The sequence below is a fragment of the Beta vulgaris genome, chromosome 7 (genome assembly GCF_026745355.1).
Source record: "Beta vulgaris subsp. vulgaris cultivar EL10 chromosome 7, EL10.2, whole genome shotgun sequence".
Taxonomy (NCBI): domain Eukaryota; kingdom Viridiplantae; phylum Streptophyta; class Magnoliopsida; order Caryophyllales; family Amaranthaceae; genus Beta; species Beta vulgaris.
This window is the reverse complement of record NC_079208.1, coordinates 25,629,129-25,649,482: the sequence shown is the minus strand read 5'-3', so window position 1 is coordinate 25,649,482 and position 20,354 is coordinate 25,629,129. Positions and strand designations below refer to the sequence as shown.

At 35.5% G+C, this 20,354-nt stretch overlaps 1 protein-coding gene and 1 pseudogene across 1 annotated transcript; one reads left to right on the top strand and one right to left on the bottom strand.

The window, feature by feature from the left end:
* Nucleotides 1-7,750: 7,750 nt before the first annotated feature.
* Nucleotides 7,751-11,284, bottom strand: LOC130592158 (glutathione S-transferase T3-like; annotated as a pseudogene).
* Nucleotides 11,285-17,598: 6,314 nt separating this feature from the next.
* Nucleotides 17,599-18,240, top strand: LOC104899055 (monothiol glutaredoxin-S6). Its single transcript, XM_010686188.4, has one exon. The coding sequence runs from the start codon at nt 17,694-17,696 to the stop codon at nt 18,021-18,023; it is 330 nt and encodes a 109-aa protein (XP_010684490.1). The 5' UTR covers nt 17,599-17,693; the 3' UTR covers nt 18,024-18,240.
* Nucleotides 18,241-20,354: the final 2,114 nt, after the last annotated feature.

The following is a 20,354-nucleotide window of genomic DNA, read 5'->3' as shown; positions in this document are numbered from 1 at the left end:
TCTAGTCAGCCAATGTTTGGTTGGTTATGTCCAAGCTTTGTACGAGACGACAGTTGCGTACAAAACGAAGAGGAGGTGAAAGCATATCTCAAGGAATCTTTGAACGCATGTTCTCGTATTGGATATAAGATCATTCTTCTTCCTTACATTGAATCGTATGCTTCTTAAACTCACTTTTTTATTAATTAAATTGACCTACCTATTAGTTGTTCTACGATAAGAATAACATTTTTATTGTTGTAGGAACCATTGGACACTGATTGCAATATGTTTGTCACGTAACGAAGTCTACCACTTTGATTCTTTGCGTAAAGGAACAATACGGTCCTTACTAGTCAAATCATTGTTAAATAGGTAGCCTAATCGAAACTATATGCACACTTAGCTTATTAAATATTAAATGTACATCTAATCTTATAATAATCTATTGATGTAGTGTGATGAAGAAGCGTAGTGCATCTGGACTTCGACAAGGAAACCTCCTGTTTGGTATTTAGTCGAGGTAGCATGAGTAATTTTTTGCATCCAAAAAATAGAAACACATAATACACATCTAACATGTCATTTATTGCATCTTTGGTGAATTTTAGTGTCCGGTACAAGAAGGTGGACTTGCGTGTGGGTATTACGTCGTGAGGTTCATGCTCGATATCGTCAACTATTGCAAAGATGTTGGTGATCTTCGAAAGGTATGTAACTTTTAGGTTTCCAATTGTTGTTTGTTGCATTTCCGGCCTATTTTGACCTTTTAGGCCTCAAAATGTAGTTATGAAGTGATTTAACATCAAATTCTCTTTGAACATGATTATATGAGGCATAATAATAACTAGTATGTAGATTCGTAGGCTTGCATATGTTGTTGGTTGCATTTCGGGAACGAAAAGGCCATTTCCGGCCTATTTTAGCCTTTTTTGGCCTTTTCGCTCCCAAAATGTACTTATGAAGTGATTTAACCCCAAATTCTCTTTGAACATGATTATATGAGGCATAATATAACTAGTATGTGGATTCTTAGGCTTGCATTTGTTGTTGGTTGCATTTTGGGAACGAAAAGGCCATTTCCGGCCTATTTTGGCCTTTTCGCTCCCAAAATGTACTTATGAAGTGATTTAACCCAAATTCTTTTGAACATGATTATATGAGGCATAATATAACTAGTATGTAGATTCTTAGGCTTGCATATGTTGTTGGTTGCATTTCGGGAACGAAAAGGCCATTTCCGCCTATTTTGGCCTATTTTGGCCTTTTCGCTCCCAAAATGTACTTATGAAGTGATTTAACCCCAAATTCTCTTTGAACATGATTATATGAGGCATAATATAACTAGTATGTGATTTTAGGCTTCATTTGTTGTTGGTTGCATTTTGGGAACGAAAAGGCCATTTCCGGCCTATTTTGGCCTTTTCGCTCCCAAAATGTACTTATGGAGTGATTTAACCCCAAATTCTCTTTGAACATGATTATATGAGATATATTATAACTAGTGTGTAGACTTTTAGGCTTGCATTTGATTTTGATTGAATTTCGGGAAGGTATATGTCATTTTTAGAAGTACTAACTACGGTAAAATGATGAATTCTTATATGTGTGTTTATTCCTTGGTTGTTTTGCAAGGTTTATGCGAATTCCACACCACGTTTGAGGAACTTCACCAAAAAGAAATTGATGAAGTTCGGGATAAGTTGGCGTCCCACATTACCGATGATTGCATAGGATGATTTTAGCCCGAATGTAAAAGTTTCTATCAATCCTATGTACACTTTTTACATTATTAAATATATAGAAGTTAATTATTACCTTTCTCCACTTGTCATATATTATCGTATTTTATTTGCGCTTTTTTTTTGTCCAAGGGAGGTTTTGGGTGGGGGTGGAGTGGTGGGGTGGGTAGGCTGTGGATGGGGGTGCAGGGTGGGGCTGGTGGGTGGGCAGTGGGGTGGGGGTGGGGGTGGGCAATGGGTGGGGCTGGGGGTGGGGAGTGGGGTGGGCAGTGGGGGCTGGGGGTGGGGGCAGTGGGGGCTGTGTGTGTGCAGGTCTGGAAGCATGCAGGCCGTGAATGTGCAGAATTATATACAAAAAATATATATATATATATATATGAGAAGGGCTGCGCTAGATTGAACTAGTGCAGCCCTTCTATGTAAGAAGGGTTGCGCTAGTTCAAACTAGCGCAGCCCTTCTTACTTGAAGGGCTGCGCTATTTTGAACTAGCGCAGCCCTTCTATGTTTGAAGGGCTGCGCTAGTTCAAAAAGCGCAGCCCTTCTTTCATAGAAGGGGCTGCCCTTTTATGAAAGAAGGGCTGCGCTAGTTCTAAAAGGCGCAGCCCTTTTTTCACAAAAGGGTTGCGCTTTTTAGAACTAGCGCAGCCCTTTTTTCTTGAAGGGCTGCGCTTTTTGTCAACTAGCGCAGCCCTTCTTACTTGAAGGGCTGCGCTGGACTAGCGCAGCCCTACTTGAAAAGTGAAGGGCTGCTATGGAAAGGGCTGTCCTCAAAAAGCGCAGCCCTACATGCCATTTTCAGCGCAGCCCTACTTCTTTTTTCCACTAGTGGTGGTTTTTAAGAGAGATATAAACAGTATGAGAAGAGAGAGAAATGAAGTACTGAAAGGGGGAAGGGAGACGATTCAATGTTCTTACTTGTTGCAGATACTAATTGATTATTGTCGGAGGAGAGACTTCAATGTTGTTCTTCAATGCTAAGGAAGTGCAAGAGAAGGGAGAGAGAGAATAATTTATTTAGGTTTGAAAGAGGGTGGGTATATAAGACATAAACTAGAGGGAAATTGAGGAGATTGGGGGGTAAAAGAAGTCAATGTCGTAAAAATCCAGTCAATGTCGAAAAATGGTTGATAAGTTTGATCTGACAAGAAAATAGAGTTTAAAGGTTGTTTCTTACAAAAAAAAAAATTATAAGGTTGTTCATCACAAAATATCAGTTTTAAAAGGTTGTTTCTAACAAAACACTCTTCTTCTAAACAAAAAAAATTAACTACCTTTGTTGTTTTAAAAGCTAGATTATTACTACCTCGATTGCCGTCTAATTTCTTGTCTTGTGGTACCCACTCTTTATCTATAAAGTTTTAATTTATCTCAATTTCCAACTACTCGAAATTTCCTATCTTCTTTTCACTCTCCACCTTCATCTTTATTACCATAGATTCCTCTCACCCACCTCAATCTTACTTTCACCCAATTTAAACTACTTTTGTTTCGCCACAAACATCTGTCAATTTAGTCTTCAAGTTAACATCTTCAAGGATCAGTAACTGTTTGTCTAGGACAAGTTGATCTATTTCAACCTTTTACCATGGAATTGAAGTTGCTCCGTATCATACCACTAAAATAATTGCACCTACACCATTCAATTCAAGGCTCATAGAATTTGTACGATAAAAATCTCCTCCTTGGATCATCAGTGGTCCAAGCCTTCTTAATGGATGCTGGAATATCACAACTGCATTTCACCTTCAGATCAAGAGATTGAAAGGAGGAAGACATTTTAACCAATTAAAATGCCTGGTTAACCCCAAAGCTATTAATAAGCATAAGGAAAGTTGAGCTTTTTGGAACAAAATAGTAAATCACTCTTCTCCAAATTTCCCAATTTACCCAATGTTATGAATCTTAATTTGCATTTTGAGAAAATTCAACTTTAATTTATGGCAGTAACAATAATCAAGCAAGCGAAATTCCTCGATCAATTGATTGCAGAGCAACACATCATATTAATCGATAAATTGTAACCTAGTTGAGGGGGGATTTGGGGGAATTTTAAGAATGCCTTTAGTCTCATTGTTAGGAAGCTTATAAAGAGCAAAAATTTAACACTAGTAGAGAAAGGTTGATTTGCATCGGACCTGGGACCCCTATTTATGTCGGACATAGGTCTGACGGCACAGGTCTCGACGCAAATGACCAATAAGTGACTTGCGTCGTATTAAGAAACGACGTAGATCTTTTAACCATTTGCGTCGCACATAGCATACGGTGCTACGCAAATGACAGCAGACAACTATTTGCGTCGCACGGTACACAAGGTGCGACACAGATAGCTCTCCCAAGTACCAACAAAACAATCTGACCAATTCCCAACAGCTGAACCATGCCAATTCTCATCAACATTCATTTGTGTCGCATAAAACACAACATGCGACGCATATGAGTTTTAAGCTTTCATATTTTGTCTTTTTTCAGCTTTATAGTTTTTTTTTTCATATACTAATGCTTAAACTAAACGAACATTATTAATAAGGTAAAGAATTTGGAGACAATGTCAGACATTAGTAACCCGTATTTTATATTAATAATGTCAAATATGTATTACAAAATTTAGAATGAGACACAAAAATATGTAAACTAAATATAAACAAATTACATTGCAAATGTAAATAAAATGTAAAACTAAAATGAAAATAATTGAGGACGAAAGTAAGCAGTTGCCGATATTTTCCGACGAAGAAGACTTCGAGAAGAACCAAGCACAAATGTGCAAATGAAAATGAGAATTTCATAAAATTAAAAAGAAAATCCTAGACTAGGATAAATGCCAAAAAAAAAAAATCAGATATAAAAAGTGTAAAAACAGATTGCCATAATTTTCAGATGCATGAACTGAATCTAGAACATTTTTATTTTTCAGATCTGAAAATGAAAAAATGAATTTTCATATTTGATAATTAAAACATAAAATTAGATCTAAATAATGAAAAACGAAATAGACTACGATAAACTCCAAAAATAAAACAGAAAATTAGATCTAAAAAGTGAAAAAATTTAAAACGAAATTGTTGATCCGAAAACAGAAAATTGTTGACTACAAAATTATAAAATCAGATCGAAAAATTGAAAAAAAAAAAACTGAACCTGTCAAAGTGAGAGAGAAAGAGTGTTCGTTCATATCAAACTCGAAAAATTTGGATCTACTAGTAGTAGTTTTCGACGAGAGAGAAAGAGTATTCATCCATGACGGTGGAATATACGTGTTTTGAGACAAAGTCGCCGGAGGCGCACGAAGAAGCCGATAAGCGTTGTTCGTTGTTCGCGGTTCGCTTGAGGCGCACGGAGATAGGGAGCGACGCGGCGGTTAAGAGTGGGAGAAGGAGAGAGAGAGGGTGAGAGAGAGAGGGGGGTTTGAGGGTGAGAGAGAGACGTGGCTCGTGTGTTTTTAGGGTTTGAGGGTGAGAAGGTGAGATAGAGACCCTACTCATGTATTTTTAGGGTTTGAGGGTTTGAGAGTGAAAGAAAGAGACACGAGAGGAATTTAAAAGGCGCTAGGGTTTAAAAAAAAGTGAGTTGGGCTAAGTGGGCTTTTGGGTTGATCTGCTTCGGATGGGCCAAGGGGTCTGACGCAAATTAGCCTTTTGCAACGCACATTAGTTAAGTGCGACGCAAATAGGGCTTCAAATTTTGTCTCTTGGATGCAACGATGTGCATCGGATGGGCCTCAAGGTCCAACACACATGAGCTATATGTGTTGCACATCAATAGGGTACGACACATATAGCTCATATTTTTTGCTTATGCAATGATGTTTTGCGTCGCACTCTTCATAGCATTATAAGGTAGACATTAGCCATTATAAGGTAGTAGTAATCTAACTTTTGAAAGAATAAAGGTAATTAAAAATTGAATTTTTTTTTGGGAAAGATAGTAATAACTTACTAAAAGAATGGTAGTTTTTACCAAAACAAATTCCTTAGAGCATCTATAATGGTCTAGTTTTAATTGGTCTAGCAAATAGTAAAACTAGTTTTAATTGATTTAATCATTGGGGCACTTGGTCCTTGAAGCTGGTTGGTCTAGAATTCCAGACCAACAGCACCTCGGATGGCGTGCACAAGATGAATGACAAACAGCCATGTGGCGAAGCAACTGGCGAGAAAATACTGGTGGGCCCAGGTTGAACGTAACGCTTGGAAGAAAAAAGGAAGAAAGAGAGACGGATGAGAGATGTGAAACGCACAACTCAACAAATTGATGGGCCCAAGGCTAGCGCTTGCTGTCAGTGGCCCTGACGCGTGTCAAAGGCCCACTGAACAACAAGTAGGGGCTTCCACGTACATTACTTGTGCAGATTTATGGGCTTCTTGTGCTGATTTTGTTAACAACATTTCAATGTAATAAAATTGTAACGTTAATATAAAAAAATCAGCTAATAATTATTTAAAAATAATTACGGTCACGACGATAAAATAATTTTATCTATAAAATGAGTCCAAATTTCATATATTTTACCACACTTCTTCCCAACTTATTTTTTTAATTACTCTCTTCTATCTACAATTACTCATACTAAGCCAATAATGTAATTTAATCAAACGTAATTTAATTAAACGTAATCTAATTTAACGCAATCTAATTAGTTTTTATTAATTCAAATCATCTATTTCATAATAAACATGGGGGTAGGAGAGAGATTACATGATGAGGTATAGTAAATGTATGAGAGAGAAATAGAAAAACCAAATAAGAGCAACTCCAATGGTGAACATTTAGAGCACCATTACTCATGAGTAAAACTCAATCATCCTACTCTCTTTCTAACTTTCTCTCTCTAAAAAATAACATCCCACAATCAATTCCCACTCATCTCCTTAACCATGAACCATTTTTCAATCATCCCAACTACTTTTTCCTATCTCTCTTACTTTTTGACCCCACCCAACTACTTTTTCTCTCTCATCACCCAACCACCATCATACAATACTTTTATTATTTACTTTTTAATGATATGAAGTAGTTAGCGTTTTATTATTAATTAATTAAATTAATAAATTTAAAATTATTTATTATTAATTAATTAAATTAATAAATTTAAAATTATAATTATCATTTTAATAATTAAGTTATCTACATAATTAGCTTTTATTAATACGTAGCATATGTAATTAGCGTTTTCATTAAGTAATTAAATACGAAATTAGTTAGCGTTTTTAATGATATGAGACACAATTAGCATTTTTAATATAATTTTAAGAACGAAATACATAAAATGCTACATTGGTGCGACAATTACAGACTTAATTAAGAAAAAAAGTACGTAAAACTTAACTAAGAGCGAAAAACATAAAACTTAATTAAGAAAGAAATACATAAAATGCTCTTAATTAGCATTCCCACCAAATTTCTGCCATATATTGGCAACCAAATCAAGTTTCAAGGAATGATGCACATATTGATCTTCAATTGCATCTCTATTGGCCATGTACTGGTTGATATCTACGATCCGATCATGATAATATTCAAATTCATCCCCATTATTACTTGTGTTGGTATTGAATTCGATAGTAACTGCGTAGTGTGCCTATGTATCTCGTTCATCTTCCACAATCATGTTGTGCATGATAATGCAAGACAACATGATGTCACTGAGAATTTCCTCATCCCATGTGAGGGATGGTTTACGAACAATAGCAAACCGAGATTGCAGTACAATAATGTAAAAAGTAGAATAATAATACATAAATGCAGTACAATAATGTTAAAAGCAGTACAATAATGTTAAAAGCAGAACAATAATGTGAAAAACAGTACAATAATGTTAAAAGCAGAACAATAATGTGAAAAAGTAGTACAATAATACATAAAAGCAGTACAATAATGTTAAAAGCAGAACAATAATGTAAAAAGTAAAACAATAGTGCTATCATCAGTACAATAATGTTGAAAGTAGAACAATAATGTAAAAAATAGTACAATCATGTAAAAAGTTGTATTCATATGTCAATTCATATAATAAGTAAAGCTTAAAATTAACACAAGTACATTTTTAAAACCTTTTTTTTTATTAAGTGAACTTAAACATACAAATTTAAACTAAAACATAAACTAAAATTTAAACTAAAACATAAACTAAAATATAAACTAAAACATAAACTAAAATTTAAACTAAATCACTGAAAAATTGGATTATTCGTCAACCATGTTGTTAGTGTCTCAATCACACCCTCCTCTAATGTTGTTCGATTCTCCTTTGCATACAATGCTTGTAGCAAATCCATGTTCTTATGATACTCTTGCACTTTCTGCATCCTGGTTTGCAACGCTATTTCTGCCTCCTTTGCAGCAACCTTCCTTGCTTGAACCTCCATCTTTCTGTCTTCTCTCTCAACATCTACACTCCTACTCTCTGAATGGATCCGAAGCCTTTCATTGAATGTAGCAAAACACTCAATTGTCTGACCAGCCACCCCTTTGAGCTTAGACTTCACTTTCTTAGTACCATAGGGACGTGGGTCCACTTCACCTCCATCAGCACTAGTAGGTGTCTCGGGCATTGAGTCGCTTCCATCAACTATTGTCCTCTTACCGCTTCCTCCGCTTCCAGGTGAATCAACATTTTCTTATGGATCTTTGGGGCGACCACGTGGAATTTCCATTGATTTTATAACTATTGACCTCCATTTCCGAAACTTCCTCAACATTTTCCAAGCATGTTCGAGGATGAACCTACCATTTTTCCTACGATGCAATGCATGAGCTTCTCTTAGAACATCATCATCGTTTTGACCACTCTTCTTTCTTGCAAGAGCTTCATCATAAAATGCAGCCCACCTTAAAACCCGTGGAGCAAGTCTACTCCAACGACCTTTCACCATATCAGCATTTCTTGGAGCAAATCCTGTTGGGTTTGCTATTCTTCCTTCCTCGAAAGCTTCCCAAACTTTTCCCCAGAAGACATTTTACTTTTGGTACGTCACACTCACCTTATCAAGAGAAGTGTTCATAAATGCGGAGACCAGGAGTTCATCTTCAACTTGATCCCAAACCCTCTTACCACATGAACTTGTTGTTGGGATAAGTGGGTTTTGTGATTGAACGGTTTGTCTTTGCGGTGGTTGCTGAGACTGATTACCTGATAGTAATTGCGAAAATGATTGAGTTCCCTAAACAAATCATCATCAGAATCATCATCTTGATGGTATTGACCAAAACCATCACCACCTTCTTCGTATTCACCACCATCATCATCAACATCATTGTTCGGAGATGCATCTTCTTGGTATAGAGAAAATCCATAATTAGGATCAAGTTGACGATATGAAAGGTTGGCATTTTCAGATGGAGATTCATTGTAGAGGTTATCATATTGAGGAGAAGCAATTTGAGAATTTTCTCCCCTTTGATTGGTATTTATCTAAGAGGGTTGACGATATTTTGATTGATTTTGAGAAGGTTGGTGATAATTTGACTGATTTTGAGAGCTAATTAAGCGATTTTGTTGCCTAGGCATTTGGTTTTTTGAGCGATTTTGGGGTTTGATACATATTAATTAAGCATATGAGAGCATTCGAAATGAAAAAGAACAAAGGATAAGAACAATGTATCTAACCGGTTCGAATGAACGAACAACCACCTCTTACACAACCCAAATAACCACCAAACAAAGGTAATAATAAGGTGAAACAACTTATTATTCAACCTTTTAGCTCTCAATTCAATGAAAGACGAGCATACAATCAAAGATTTAGAAGATAAACAAAACCATCCCGGTTTTGGGCAGAAAACGCAACTGTTTTCTAAAAGAGATAACTCTCTCAATTTTCATTCAACAAGGCTTAAATTTAACATCATATTAGTAAACTATTTATAGTACAACATATCCAAAAATCACATAGAAATAAGAAGTATAAATATATTTAAAATATCCTAAAAGATGATCAAGCTGCTGGAATCTCGGACAGAAAGACCTTTCTCCATTCCTTTGGCTATAACTTTTGATTGGATGCGAATTTTGTCATGAAACCAATTGGATGGTTTCCTACACTTGAAGATCTTTCCAACCATAGGTCACACGCCCCAAGATGATGACGGAAAGTGGCTGCCCAAAGCAGAACAAAATGAAGCTGCTGGACGTGTGAAAGGCAGCTTGGTATACCTTGCCATGAAGTTCTCTCCTCTCATTTGTTGGTGCTTCTTTGCCCATGTGAACTTCACATGGCCCTTCTACTCATCCATGAGATCATCAACAAGCTTGAGGTGGCTTGGAATTTCAGCAAAATACATCTCCTTAAGCTATAACATAATCGGATTACAAGGAAAATAAGCTAGCTTAGCTCTAAACATGATTAACTTAACTAATCAACCTAATTAAGCTAATTAATCACTAACTAAACTTGATTATCAATACTTAATGATAATTAAGGTATCATTTGTACTAATTAATTTTGCTTAAAAGGAGATTAGCAAAAGATTAGCCTAATTAAGATGCTTAAGAAGAGTTTTAGGGAAAATCGTGCTTGTTCTTGCTTATTACCACCTGGATTAGAGCAAATTAAGCCCTTGAAAACCTTTTTTATTCTCAAAACTAACTATAACCAATAATTAAATAAACTTATTAAAAACTTTGGATTGGTTAGCTTAGAGCAGCTAGATGCATATGCATCATACTCCCCTTCTTGAAAGAAGATTCGTCCTCGAATCTTGTAAGTGCTTTTTGGACATCGAAAGCTTGAACTTTCACCAACAATCTCCTCTTCTGTCCCCTTTCATCTTCAATATTTTCTTCAACTCCAAAATGTGGATAAACCAACTTGGAAGAGGTTCAAAAATTGTGTCAAAGTTTTTAACTTTCCTTGGTAAACCTGCAAAACAAGATTTTTCAGATAATATTATAAGAAATATGAAATCTTCTTCCAATTCTTGATCTTCATTTTTGAGTTGTTGTGCTTCTACTAGTTCCACTATCATTGTGGCTTCCTTTGCTTCACAAGAGACCACTTCCTCCTTTTCTTCCACTATGAATTCGGCCTCCATTGTTGTTTCTTCATTAGGGATGATTTCTTTGGTTACTTGATCCCAAACCCTCTTACCACATGAACTTGTTGTTGGGATAAGTGGGTTTTGTGATTGAACGGTTTGTCTTTGCGGTGGTTGCTGAGACTGATTACCTGATAGTAATTGCGAAAATGATTGAGTTCCCTAAACAAACTCATCATCAGAATCATCATCTTGATGGTATTGACCAAAACCATCACCACCTTCTTCGTATTCACCACCATCATCATCAACATCATTGTTCGGAGATGCATCTTCTTGGTATAGAGAAAATCCATAATTAGGATCAAGTTGACGATATGAAAGGTTGGCATTTTCAGATGGAGATTCATTGTAGAGGTTATCATATTGAGGAGAAGCAATTTGAGAATTTTCTCCCCTTTGATTGGTATTTATCTAAGAGGGTTGACGATATTTTGATTGATTTTGAGAAGGTTGGTGATAATTTGACTGATTTTGAGAGCTAATTAAGCGATTTTGTTGCCTAGGCATTTGGTTTTTTGAGCGATTTTGGGTTTGATACATATTAATTAAGCATATGAGAGCATTCGAAATGAAAAAGAACAAAGGATAAGAACAATGTATCTAACTGGTTCGAATGAACGAACAACCACCTCTTACACAACCCAAATAACCACCAAACAAAGGTAATAATAAGGTGAAACAACTTATTATTCAACCTTTTAGCTCTCAATTCAATGAAAGACGAGCATACAATCAAAGATTTAGAAGATAAACAAAACCATCCCGGTTTTGGGCAGAAAACGCAACTGTTTTCTAAAAGAGATAACTCTCCTTAAGCTATAACATAATCGGATTACAAGGAAAATAAGCTAGCTTAGCTCTAAACATGATTAACTTAACTAATCAACCTAATTAAGCTAATTAATCACTAACTAAACTTGATTATCAATACTTAATGATAATTAAGGTATCATTTGTACTAATTAATTTTGCTTAAAAGGAGATTAGCAAAAGATTAGCCTAATTAAGATGCTTAAGAAGAGTTTTAGGGAAAATCGTGCTTGTTCTTGCTTATTACCACCTGGATTAGAGCAAATTAAGCCCTTGAAAACCTTTTTTATTCTCAAAACTAACTATAACCAATAATTAAATAAACTTATTAAAAACTTTGGATTGGTTAGCTTAGAGCAGCTAGATGCATATGCATCATACTCCCCTTCTTGAAAGAAGATTCGTCCTCGAATCTTGTAAGTGCTTTTTGGACATCGAAAGCTTGAACTTTCACCAACAATCTCCTCTTCTTGTCCCCTTTCATCTTCAATATTTTCTTCAACTCCAAAAGTGTGGATAAACCAACTTGGAAGAGGTTCAAAAATTGTGTCAAAGTTTTTAACTTTCCTTGGTAAACCTGCAAAACAAGATTTTTCAGATAATATTATAAGAAATATGAAATCTTCTTCCAATTCTTGATCTTCATTTTTGAGTTGTTGTGCTTCTACTAGTTCCACTATCATTGTGGCTTCCTTTGCTTCACAAGAGACCACTTCCTCCTTTTCTTCCACTATGAATTCGGCCTCCATTGTTGTTTCTTCATTAGGGATGATTTCTTTGGTTACTTCAATTTCATTGTCTCTAAAAGGTTGTTGAAGTTGATGGAGATCTTCTTTTATAGCTTAAAGTTGACAAATACTCTTTTGAAGCTGTTGAGTACAAAAATCGAGTTTTTCTCTTGTACATGAATTACATATACAACCCAATTGATAAGAACATGATAAAAACTCCTTCTTGAGTTCGCTTCTCAACTTACTCCAAGTGCTTATCTTCTGTTTTCCATCTCTTCTTCTCTTGGCCTTTAAGTGTTCCCACCATTCTAAAGCATGTTTTCTAAAAGAAAATTTGATTAGTTCAATCAAAACATAATCGGAAAGATCATACCATTCATAAACTTTATCAACTTGGTGAAGCCATTTCTGAAATTTGGATGGACAAAGAGAACCATCAAATTTAGGAATTAGAGTGTTTTCGTGGTTCTGGTATAAGGCACTCATGGCTTAAGAACTAGAACAACTCAAAAAATTTCGTCAGTTTTGGACCTCTTAAGAAAAACAACCCAGATTAATAGCAAATCAACTCCGATGAGCCTCAAAATTTACCATCATATAAATCACTTCTTGAACCCCCAAAATAACATATCATACGTCTAAAAACTCAAAGAAATGAATCAGATATAGCCTCAAACTTTCGAGTTAAATTTCTGGTAGTTTTGTGTTTAAGGTTTTGTGTTTGGGTTTAAGGAGTGTTTTTTGGATGTTTATGGGATGATTTGAATGCTCTTAAACAACCATTAGCTCTGATACCAAATGATGCACATTGATTAAGAGAACAAGAGCATTCGAATTGACAAAGAACAAAGGATAAGAACAATGTATCTAACCGGTTCGAATGAACGAACAACCACCTCTTACACAACCCAAATAACCACCAAACAAAGGTAATAATAAGGTGAAAAAACTTATTATTCAACCTACTTTGAAGTTTAGCTCTCAATTCAATGAAAGACGAGCATACAATCAAAGATTTAGAAGATAAACAAAACCATCCCGGTTTTGGGCAGAAAACGCAACTGTTTTCTAAAAGAGATAACTCTCTCAATTTTCATTCAACAAGGCTTAAATTTAACATCCTATTAGTAAACTATTTATAGTACAACATATCCAAAAATCACATATAAATAAGAAGTATAAATATATTTAAAATATCCTAAAAGATGATCAAGCTGCTGGAATCTCGGACAGAAAGACCTTTCTCCATTCCTTTGGCTATAACTTTTGATTGGATGCGAATTTTGTCATGAAACCAATTGGAGGGTTTCCTACACTTGAAGATCTTTCCAACCATAGGTCACACGCCCCAAGATGATGACGGAAAGTGGCTGCCCAAAGCAGAACAAAATGAAGCTGCTGGACGTGTGAAAGGCAGCTTGGTATACCTTGCCATGAAGTTCTCTCCTCTCATTTGTTGGTGCTTCTTTGCCCATGTGAACTTCACATGGCCCTTCTACTCATCCATGAGATCATCAACAAGCTTGAGGTGGCTTGGAATTTCAGCAAAATACATCTCCTTAAGCTATAACATAATCGGATTACAAGGAAAATAAGCTAGCTTAGCTCTAAACATGATTAACTTAACTAATCAACCTAATTAAGCTAATTAATCACCAACTAAACTTAATTATCAATACTTAATGATAATTAAGGTATCATTTGTACTAATTAATTTTTCTTAAAAGGAGATTAGCCTAATTAAGATGCTTAAGAAGAGTTTTAGGGAAAACCGTGCTTGTTCTTGCTTATTACCACCTGGATTAGAGCAAATTAAGCCCTTGACAATCTTTTTTATTCTCAAAACTAACCATAACCAATAATTAAATAAACTTATTAAAAATTCCGGATTGGTTAGCTTAGAGCAGCTAGATGCATATGCATCAGGGTGGATTTCTTATATAATTAGGGTGATTAGGATCCATAATTATAAGAATTTGAAAATAAAGAGCAATGGAAGAAGAGTTAGAACAAAGAGAAGAAATTTAGTGAAGATGGAGAAAATTAAATGTGCCCAAAATATAGCAAAATGGGTCTCTATTTATAGATCTCGAAAAAATAGAGCCGTTGGTATTTTTTTTTTTGATTTATATTTTTTAAAATATAACCGTTGTAAAATTTACAACGGTTATATTTTAAAAAACCAATAAGAAGCTGACATTTGGCGTGGGTGACAAATGTCACGCTGCAGTTGGCGCTGACACGCGTTTCAGCTGCCAGCTGCAGCGTGTCAACGGGCTTCTCTTTTTTGCCTCACCCAGCAGCAAAACGCAGCGTTTTGCTGCTGGGTGAGGCAAAAAAAATTAGTGGAATGCTGACCAGGCAGTGGGTCCCACTCCCACGCCTGATCACCATTTCACTCACCCCATCCCGTTTTTTTGCCCCAATCACTCCCATTCAACACATGATCTTTTTCCAATCATGATTAAGACCCTGTTTTTTTTTCAATCATCTCATGATTCTTGTTTTTCACTCATGGTTAATGATGCTCTTAGAGACTTGCTAGCAAATAAATAAACGTTAAGCAACTAGCCCAACCATTGGAGTGAGTAGCTAAAATTTCACTTGCTAGCCAATGTAGCTTAACTAAGCCAATTTGCTTGAGCTAAAGTTGTGAGCCCATGTGAAAATTTTGGTGAACAATTTCTATACTCTTCTCTAAAAAAACAAACTATCTTACTTCAAGTGGGACCTACTCATGTTGGCTAACCATTGGAGGAATTTTGGCTTAAGTCAAAGTTAGCTAGATAAATCTATGTGGCACTCTAAGCCAATTTTCATTTTGCTCTACCATTAGAGTTGCTCTAAGACCAACCAAACCATTGTGAGAAAAAAAAGATAAGTTGGCGGGAATTTTAGTAGGATGTGAGGTGTAAGAAGGATGAAAGGAGAGAGAAAGAAAAAAACTCAAAGACCAACAAAAATCAACCCACCCATTACTCATGCTCTTAGAATAGACAAAACAATATGCTTTATGATAAGCAAGTGTGGAATATACAACAAGATATTACGTGTGAAAGGTAAATGTTATTTACACTGCTCCACACCACCACACTAGTACACTACCACCATGAACAATCTATTTGAGTACTTTTTCTCTTCTTTTCCCTGCAACTCAACCTATCGTAGTTCACAAAAACAAAACTGTTCCCTAAATTCTTTATAAATGGAAATGAAAATTAGATTTATTGCTATTATCTCACTCAAGATAGACCAATTTCGCAAGTTTGTGGCAAACAAGTCTTCTTTCTAGGAAAAAAAGGGTGAAATTTTGTTAAGCAGGAAACCATTGGACAAATAATGAAAATATGGAAATCTTCAATCTGCTACAAAAGAAAAGAATCTAACGAAATTTATCATGTAATATGAACTGTTAGCGCTAACCAACAAGAGAAGCAAATCTTTTGAGTTTTTACTGCAGAAACAAAGTGTAATCAGTCATGTGTGCTTGAAAAAGAAAGATTAAGCATTCAATATAATATTTACAAGTCTTAAAGGCTAAAAGAAAGAATAACCAACAAAGAAAGATAAAAAGAACACCACACTAAGAAAAGCATATGCAAATGTAAACATGAAAATTTAAGTGGTTGGTTTGTGGATAAGGGATCATCTTTCAGATTTGACAGATCCAAGTGGCCAAAAGAATCAGCCCTTCGCTTGCTATTGAGCTGCGTATGATGCAGTGTAATATGATAGCGTAGTAGCTCAATCATCAATACTCACAACTATGCCTTTTTTGGACACTAACAAATCTGGCTATGTGCCAATTACTCAAGATTCGGCATCATCTTGACAATCTGTATTGATTTGTGAACACATCACATATGTATATATGTACATTCCATATAGATGATAGACCTTAGACAAGGGGAGAAATGTATTTGAGAATGCAGATAATGAAAAACAGTAGCATTGATTTATCTAAAGTCTGGACTCTTAGATTTACCTCAAGTACCTGTATGGCGGTATCAGTTCCTTCTTTGACAAAGTTATCGACCCAATTAACACTTAGTTTTGGGCAAAAATCATGCAATTATTTCACAAAATACCCAAGTTAAGACTTAACATGCAAACTTGTCGGACAAAAATATCCGAGTCTGATGCTATATTCTCGTAGCATCTGTAGATTTTTCTCAATTCTCATACAACTTATGCATTGAATCCCTCTTGCTAACCACAGGAAGATGACACTGATACTTGTGTTATGAAGTGATGCACATATATCATAATTATCAAAAGTTAATTAAAATGCAAGGTGCAGTTATATGTGATGGTTGCAGGTAGCATTACACCTTAAGATGAACTACTTAATTTCCAAAGATCTGTCAAAAGTAAACAAAAAAAGAGGGGTAGGAGGTAATATCAACTGATGCAACTTTCTTTTGGCTATCATGAAGCAACATTTTCCAAGTATAGAATTTGAGATGAGTAAGAAATTAATGCCTAATCCACTGTTATATGCACTAAGAAAATGTAGGATGAGAGACAAACAATGATAAAGATGCACCTAAGCACGTTGTATTTGCGTGAGAGCATTTTCAATAGTCTTCCGAATCTGATCATTTTGTTCAACTTGAAGCAATGATTATGCAAGAATTTAAGGATATTTTTCCCCTTTCATCGAATGTCTGATCTTCAATCCGAAACGGCATCGAAACAGCTCTTGACTTATCAGATTTTATCAGCTTCAGATTTCTCGGCGGTCAATTTTTCTGGGTATCAATCTATCACTGTTCCGGAGCAGAAAGTTCAGAAGGAAAAGTTTCAACATTCTGGATAAACCTCAACTGTTTTATCCACCTCATCAAATTCCACCAAACAGCTGTAGCACAAACAACTCTATAATATTGAACTAAAAGTCAGAGATGAAGAAAGGGAGGAAGCAGCTTCTAGTTTCCCCATAGTTCAAGAAATCTGGAACAATTGGAACTGAAAGGTCATTTCTGGAATCTATTCTGAAGTGAGGAAATTCTCAGCTTCTGAAGAACAACACTTTGCAAAATAAGTAAAAGTGAAATCTCGCCCACACCGAAAATACACAAAAAACTTTTCCAGAAAGCATTACGTGTTACCATCGCAACATTCCTAATTGATTTTTCAAGCATATGTAAAGCACAGAAAAATGCTAGTTGAGGAATATGAATCACACATAATATCTGAAAATACCAACGGACAATTATTCGGAATAATCCTGAACAGTTAATAGAGCTCTATCTCAGATCACTTCCTAAAAAAGCAGCTATAAATAGACCTTTTAGCTAACACAAGTTCTGCAAAGCAAATCCCAATTATAATTCCTAAAACAAACATCAACATCCATAAATTTCCAAGTTTAAGATATAATTTCTGGCAATGGATGCTGTGAGGCAGCTAGTGAATGAAAAGCCTTTAGTAATCTTCAGTAAAAGCTCATGCTGTGTTTCACATTCGATGAAGCATCTTATGAGCAGCTATGGAGCTAACACAACTGTTTATGAGCTCGATGAAATTCCAAACGGGAAAGAAATCGAAAAAAGCCTTCTTAGCATGGGAAATAAGCCAAGTGTGCCAGCTATTTTTATTGGCCATAAGTTTGTGGGTGGGTCTAATGAAGTGCTTAGCCTCCAAGTCCAAGGAAAGCTGGTGCCTCTGCTCATAGAAGCAGGAGCCATATGGGTTTGGAATAGAACATCAGCTCAGTAGATAAACCATAAGAACTTTCTAAACCTTTGTTTTAGCATATGAGGTAAAGAATGATCAGTTTCAGTTGTTTTCTACTGTTTCATGTGTAAATAAGGATCTACCCTATTATCCAAAACGAGTTCAACTATGCCCACTAAACCTAACGTAATCACTTTCAGCTGTGACGAGCGCCTGTTCTAATTCTTTGCGTGAATAAAGATCCAGTCTATTATTTGTATATATTATATAAAACCAACAAGTGAATGTGAATCACAAACCAAAAGGTTAGAAAGCTACTGTACCAGATCATGATTTCAATCCTAACTCTTGATGACAACACAAAAACGGGAATCAGCATTTGTGTAATCGCAATTTGCTACATTACACTATAATCGACCTTCACTATACTAAAAGGCAATTCTTCTTGATAAAAATCTACACTACTCTACATGTTTTTCTCAGCAACCATGATACCAGTCTTGACTTCAGATAATCATGTGAGACACAATTGTTCCAGGTGTGCAACTCTTGATCAGAATAACCAAATAGACGTATAATTCATATATAGAAGTATAATTTGTATAAGTGCATGTTGTAACTTAGTAAATAATTTCTTTCACCTCAAAGAATTGTGTCAATAAACAACAATGGACATGGATATAGATGCTTGATCTTTCACTATATCCCAAAAATACTTGTAATAATATGTTTGAGTCTTGACGCTCGAACGTAAGTCCATGACCTGTAGTCAAGTAAATATCTAACTTATTAGATGCAAGCTAGGGTAAAATCGTTCATACGTACAGGGTAAAAATACGACGTACTAATCAAATGGTTGGATTGATCTGACACTCATATATTGCCAAAGTTGGAACAGATACTACATTAATTCAGAGGTAGCCCTGTATCAGTGTTTTGGTGCATACTTCCTCCTACTGGTGTCTTCAAAATATGTCTGAAGTCCTTAAGAAGCCTTTAATTCATTAATGAAAGATATTAGGAGAAAGAAAATATTCTATGGTATTCATGATTTCATTCATCTTTTACCCAATAAAACCTTATCTGAACTTCCATTTTACGAAAAAGATGCACCACTAAGCTTAATTTAATTCGTTGATAGAAAGAAAAGGTCGGTTTGAAGATCAATCGGTCCCCTAACATATTATTGGGATGAGGATTCGAACCCAAGACATTGTCCAAGAATTCGGGATGTACTCCACTGAGCTATCACCTATTCCTCCGAACATTTTGGCCCATAACTAAACTTATCTCCACTCATTAGCCCCAATCTGAAAAAATATAATTTGGCCTTTATAGATGGAAAATTTTATTATTATTCTATTGTTTTATTATCATAATTATCGATTATAATTCTTTGGAAAATATTATGAGAACCTTGAGGTTAGGCAAGGTGCTCAGATTAACCTTGGGTAACCCTCATATCACAATTTCCTCTCCATATTGACCAAACTCCTAGTGGTAGTGCCTAATTTTAGAAAATACAACTTAGTGACTTACCTCCTTCCTTTCTTTTCTTCGCGTCCTAATTTCAGGAGGTGTTTTATTCATCTAATTTTGAATTATTAAAGAAAAAATAAAGAAAAATAAGTTTAAATATATTAGAAAAGTTTCAACTTCCAATAAGACTTGAACATAAATTCCGAAAAGTTCAAATACATTAAGATAAGTTAAATAGAACATACCGTAATTAGGCGCTAGGCAAAATATTGACTTCAAACTTAGGGAGTAATTTTATAAGGACATTGCTCAGTGATTTGAAAAGTATGAGATTCATATGAGAATTTTCCAAAACCTCTTGAAACAATTTCCCAGATTCTTCTTATTATTATATTTATTAATTTAGAAAAAAATAAAAGTATTCATCTACAATCATACTCGAAGATTGAAATATAATTCTGCACAAGAATAGTATGTTCACATCCTGGGCTTGGGCTACCGAATAGAAGCCAAACAAAATACTTGACGCATAATTCTGAACAATCATATTTAAAGACGGTAATAATACTCACTCTGGGCCACCGAATAGGAGCCAAACAAAAAAAGGGCCCAAGTCCAATTATCACAACCCTTCCTCTCGAAATAAAGGGACCCAAACCTAGATTCAACACAAACCTAAACACTCCCAGAAACACGACCACCACTTACCACTCACTAGCCAAAACACCACCCACCCAGAAATTAGGTGATTAACTACAAGGAGTTACTAGATAAGCGAAAGAAGGGGTTATGCTTACGATGTGACGACAAGTGGTCGACTAGCCACCGATGTTGGTGTCGTGAGCTAAATAACCTGGTAGCACAAGAGGAAGAGGAGGGAGAAACGGGGGAAAC